This window comes from Anomalospiza imberbis, unplaced genomic scaffold (genome assembly GCF_031753505.1).
Source record: "Anomalospiza imberbis isolate Cuckoo-Finch-1a 21T00152 unplaced genomic scaffold, ASM3175350v1 scaffold_389, whole genome shotgun sequence".
NCBI classification, from domain to species: domain Eukaryota; kingdom Metazoa; phylum Chordata; class Aves; order Passeriformes; family Viduidae; genus Anomalospiza; species Anomalospiza imberbis.
Genome location: NW_027100004.1, coordinates 23,221 through 29,220, shown reverse-complemented (window position 1 = coordinate 29,220; position 6,000 = coordinate 23,221). Strand labels below are relative to the sequence as shown.

The window sequence follows — 6,000 nt, the reverse complement described above, 5'->3', positions numbered from 1 at the left end:
TAGCGCTAATGAGGCACGCAACTCGGGGGTGGTCTGGGTGCTAATTAGCGCTAATTAGGCACTCAACTCAGGGGTGGTCTGGGTGCTAATTAGCGCTAATGAGGCACGCAACTCAGGGGTGGTCAGGGTGCTAATTAGCGCTAATTAGGCACCCAACTCAGGGGTGGTCTGGGTGCTAATTAGCGCTAATGAGGCACTCAACTCAGGGGTGGTCTGGGTGCTAATTAGCGCTAATGAGGCACCCCACTCAGGGGTGGTCAGGGTGCTAATTAGCGCTAATGATGCACCCCACTCAGGGGTGGTCTGGGTGCTAATTAGCGCTAATGAGGCACCCCACTCAGGGGTGGTCTGGGTGCTAATTAGTGCTAATGAGGCACCCCACTCTAGGGTGGTCTGGGTGCTAATTAGTGCTAATGAGGCACCCCACTCAGGGGTGGTCTGGGTGCTAATTAGTGCTAATGAGGCACCCCACTCTAGGGTGGTCTGGGTGCTAATTAGTGCTAATGAGGCACGCAACTCAGGGGTGGTCAGGGTGCTAATTAGCGCTCAATGAGGCACGCAACTCAGGGGTGGTCTGGGTGCTAATTAGCGCTAATTAGGCACTCAACTCAGGGGTGGTCTGGGTGCTAATTAGCGCTAATGAGGCACGCAACTCAGGGGTGGTCAGGGTGCTAATTAGCGCTAATTAGGCACCCAACTCAGGGGTGGTCTGGGTGCTAATTAGCGCTAATGAGGCACTCAACTCAGGGGTGGTCTGGGTGCTAATTAGCGCTAATGAGGCACTCAACTCAGGGGTGGTCTGGGTGCTAATTAGCGCTAATGAGGCACCCCACTCAGGGGTAGTCAGGGTGCTAATTAGTGCTAATGAGGGCACCCAACTCAGGGGTGGTCTGGATACTAATTAGTGTTAATGAGGCACACAACTCAGGGGTGGTCTGGGTGCTAATTAGTGCTAATGAGGCACGCAACTCAGGGGTGGTCTGGGTGCTAATTAGCTCTAATTAGGCACCCCACTCGGGGGTGGTCTGGGTGCTAATTAGCGCTAATGAGGCACACAACTCAGGGGTGGTCTGGGGTGCTAATTAGCGCTAATGAGGCACCCCACTCAGGGGTGGTCTGGGTGCTAATTAGCGCTAATGAGGCAGGCAACTCAGGGGCGGTCTGGGTGCTAATTAGCGCTAATGAGGCACCCAACTCAGGGGTGGTCTGGGTGCTAATTAGTGCTAATGAGGCACCCCACTCAGGGGTGGTCTGGGTGCTAATTAGCGCTAATGAGGCACTCAACTCGGGTGGTCTGGGTGCTAATTAGCGCTAATGAGGCACTCAACTCAGGGGTGGTCTGGGTGCTAATTAGCGCTAATGAAGCACACAACTCAGGGGTGGTCTGGGTGCTAATTAGCGCTAATTAGGCACCCCACTCAGGGGTAGTCAGGGTGCTAATTAGCGCTAATGAGGCACTCAACTCAGGGGTGGTCTGGGTGCTAATTAGTGCTAATGAGGCACTCAACTCAGGGGTGGTCTGGGTGCTAATTAGTGCTAATGAGGCACTCAACTCAGGGGTGGTCGGGGTGCTAATTAGCACTAATTAGGCACCCCACTCAGGGGTGGTCTGGATGCTAATTAGCGCTAATGAGGCACTCAACTCAGGGGTGGTCTGGGTGCTAATTAGTGCTAATGAGGCACGCAACTCAGGGGTGGTCTGGGTGCTAATTAGCGCTAATGAGCCACGCAACTCAGGGGTGGTCTGGGTGCTAATTAGCGCTAATGAGGCATGCAGATGAGGGGCGGCACTCATGGGTGGTCCCAGTGCTAATTAGCACTAATGAGGCATGCAGGCACTCACTGCTAATTAGTGCTAATGAGGCACTCACAGGTGGTAACCATGCAGTGCTAATTAGCGCTAACGGGACACAGTGCAGTACTAATTAGCACTAATGAGGCATGCAGCTGAGGGGTGGTCAGGGTGCTAATTAGTGCTAATTAGGCATGCAGATGAGGGGCTGCACTCACGGGTGGCCCCAGTGCTAATTAGCACTAATGAGGCATGCAGGCACTCCGGGGTGGGGGTGGTCCCTGTAAGGTGCTAATTACCTAATTAGCTAATTAGCACTAATGAGGCATGCAGGCACTCAGGGGTGGGGTGGTCCCTATAAGGTGCTAATTACCTAATTAGCTAATTAGCACTAATGAGGCATGCAGGCACTCAGGGGTGGGGTGGTCCCTATAAGGTGCTAATTACCTAATTAGCTAATTAGCACTAATGAGGCATGCAGGCACTCAGGGGTGGGGTGGTCCCTGTAAGGTGCTAATTACCTAATTAGCTAATTAGCACTAATGAGGCATGCAAGCACTCACAGGTGGTCAACCTGCTGCTGCTAATTAGCTAATGAGTGCTAAAAAGGTGCACAGGCACTCACGGGTTGGGTGCTCATTAGCTAATGAGCGCTAACGAGGCACAGGCACTCCTGGGTGAGTGCTCATTAGCTAATGAGTGCTAACGAGGCACAGGCACTCAAGGGTGGGTGCTCATTAGCTAATGAGCGCTAACGAGGCACAGGCACTCAAGGGTGGGTGCTCATTAGCTAATGAGCACTAACAAGGCACAGGCACTCCCAGGTGGGTGCCCATTAGCTAATGGGCACTAACGAGGCGTGGGCACTCCCAGGCGGGGCGGTAATTAGCTACTGAGTGCTAACGAGGCACGTGGGCGCTCCAGGGTAGGCGGTAATTAGCTAATGAGCGCTAAGGAGGCGTCCCGGGTGGGCGGTAATTAGCTAATGAGTGCTAACGAGGCGTGGGCTCTCCCACGCAGGGGGTAATTAGCTAACGAGTGGTAACAAGGCAGCAGGCACTCCCGGGCAGGTGGTAATTAGCTAATGAGCGCTAACCAGGCGCACACTCCCGAGCAGGCGGTAATTAGCTAATGAGCTCTAACAAGGTGTGTGGGCTCTCCCAGGTAGGCGGTAATTAGCTACCCAGCGCTAACGAGGGGCGCGGGCTCTCCCGGGCGGGGGTAATTAGCTAAGGAGCGGTAATGAGGGGCACGGGCTCTCCCAGGTGGGCGGTCATTAGCTAAGGAGCGCTAACGAGGCGCGCGGGCTCTCCTGGGGCGGGGGTAATTAGCTAAGGAGCGGTAACGAGGGGCGCGGGCTCTCCCAGGCGGGGGTAATTAGCTAAGGAGCGGTAACGAGGGGCGCGGGCTCTCCCAGGCGGGGGGTAACGAGGGGCGCAGGCTCTCCGTGGAGGGCAGTAATTAGCTAATGAGCTCTAACGAGGGGCGTGGGCTCTCCAGGGCAGGGGTAATTAGCTAAGGAGCGGTAACGAGGCGCGCGGGCTCTCTGGGGCAGGGGTAATTAGCTAAGGAGCGGTAACGAGGCGCGCGGGCTCTCTGGGGCGGGGGTAATTAGCTAAGGAGCGGTAACGAGGCGCGCGGGCTCTCTGGGGCGGGGGTAATTAGCTAAGGAGCGCTAACGAGGCGCGCGGGGCTCTCCGGGGCAGGCAGTAATTCGCTAATGCTCTCCGGGGCGGGGGGGTAATTAGCTAAGGAGCGGTAACGAGGGGCGGGGGGTAATTAGCTAAGGAGCGGTAACGAGGGGCGCGGGCTCTCCCAGGTGGGGGTAATTAGCTAAGGAGCGGTAACAAGGCGCGCGGGCTCTCCGGGGCGGGGCAGTAATTAGCTAATGAGCTCTAACGAGGGACGTGGGCTCTCCGGGGCGGGCAGTAATTAGCTAATGAGCTCTAACGAGGGGCGCGGGCTCTCCCAGACAGGGATAATTAGCTAAGGAGCCGTAACGAGCAGGCTCTCCGGGGCAGGGGTAATTAGCTAAGGAGCGGTAACGAGGGGCGCGGGCTCTCCCGGGCGGGGGTAATTAGCTAAGGAGCAGTAACGAGGCCTGCGGGCTCTCCCGGGCGGGGGTAATTAGCTAAGGAGCGGTAACGAGGGGCGGGGGTAATTAGCTAAGGAGCGGTAACGAGTGGCGCGGGCTCTCCCTGCGGGCGGTAATTAGCTAAGGAGCGGTAACGAGGGGCGGGTGTAATTAGCTAAGGAGCGGTAACGAGGGGCGGGGGTAATTAGCTAAGGAGCGGTAACGAGGGGCGGCGGTAATTAGCTAAGGAGCGGTAACGAGGCACAGCTGTAATTAGCTAAGGCGCGCTAACGAGGGCGCACTCACGGGTGGGCGCGGTGCGGGCCCAGGTGGCACTCCCGGCAGGTGAGGCTGTCGCAGGCGCTGCAGAACAGCGACAGCGGCTGGCACGGGTTGCAACGCGCACGGCCCCGGCTGCGCCGCAACGGCGCCGCAACCGGCGCCGGCAACGGAGGGAGAGCCTGCGGAGAGACGGGAACGGGGAATGGGAACGGGGAATACGGGAATGGGAACGGGGGGAACGGGGAATACGGGAATGGGAACGGGGGGAACGGGGAAACGGGGATGGGAACGGGGGAATGGGAACGGGGAAGACGGGAATGGGAACGGGGGGAACAGGGGAATGGGAACGGGGAATACGGGAATGGGAACGGGGGGAACGGGGAATACGGGAATGGGAACGGGGGAACGGGGAATACGGGAATGGAGGAACGGGGGAATGGGAACGGGGAATACGGGAATGGGAACGGGAATGGGAACGGGGAATACGGGAATGGGAACGGGGGAATGGGGATGGGAACAGGGGAATGGGAACGGGGAATACGGGAATGGGAACGGGGGAACGGGAACGGGGAAACGGGGATGGGAACGGGGGAATGGGAACGGGGAATACGGGAATAGGAGAATGGGAACGGGGGAATGGGAACGGGGAATACAGGAATGAGGGAATGGGAACGGGGAATACGGGAATGGGAATGGGGGAACGGGGAATACGGGAATGGAGGAACGGGGGAATGGGAACGGGGAATACGGGAATGGGAACGGGGGAATGGGAACGGGGAATACGGGAATGGGAACGGAGGGAACGGGAACGGGGAATACGGGAATGGGAACGGGGGAACGGGGATGGGAACGGGGAATACGGGAATGGGGGAATGGGAACGGGGAATACGGGAATGGGAACGGGGGAACGGGAACGGGGAAACGGGGATGGGAACGGGGGGAATGGGAACGGGGAATACGGGAATAGGAGAATGGGAACGGGGGAATGGGAACGGGGAATACGGGAATGAGGGAATGGGAACGGGGTATACGGGAATGGGAACGGGGGGAACGGGGAATACGGGAATGGAGGAACGGGGGAATGGGAACGGGGAATACGGGAATGGGAACGGGGGAATGGGGAATACGGGAATGGGGGAACGGGGGAACGGGAACGGGGAATACGGGAATGGGAACGGGGGAACGGGAACGGGGAATACGGGAATGGGAACGGGGGAACGGGGATGGGAACGGGGAATACGGGAATGGGGGAATGGGAACGGGGAATACGGGAATGGGAACGGGGGAACGGGAACGGGGAATACGGGAATGGGAACGGGGGGAACGGGGAATACGGGAATGGGAACGGGGAATACGGGAATAGGAGAATGGGAACGGGGGAATGGGAACGGGGAATACGGGAATGGGAACGGGAGAACGGGGATGGGAACGGGGAATACGGGAATGGGAACGGGGGAACGGGGAAACGGGGATGGGAACGGGGGAATGGGAACGGGGAATACGGGGGAATGTGAACGGGGAATACGGGAATGGGAACGGGGGGAACGGGGAAACGGGGATGGGAACGGGGGAATGGGAACAGGGAATACGGGAATAGGAACGGGGGAATGGGAACGGGGAATACAGGAATGGGAACGGGGGAACGGGGAATATGGGAATGTAGGAACGGGGGAATGGGAACGGGGGAATACGGGGATGGGAACGGGGTAATGGGAACGGGGAATACGGGAATGAGAGAATGGGAACGGGGGAACGGGAACGGGGAATACGGGAATGGGAACAGGGGAACGGGAACGGGGAATACGAGAATGGGGCAACAGGGGAATGGGAACGGGGGAATAGGAACGGGGAA

At 58.0% G+C, this 6,000-nt stretch overlaps 1 protein-coding gene across 1 annotated transcript in view; it reads right to left on the bottom strand.

The window, feature by feature from the left end:
* The window catches only part of LOC137466679 (transcription intermediary factor 1-beta-like), a 29,669-nt gene that overhangs the window by 18,290 nt on the left and 5,379 nt on the right, over positions 1-6,000 (bottom strand). Inside the window, 1 exon segment of the mRNA XM_068178369.1 lies at positions 4,173-4,327. Within this exon segment, the coding sequence (XP_068034470.1) occupies positions 4,173-4,327 (155 nt within the window).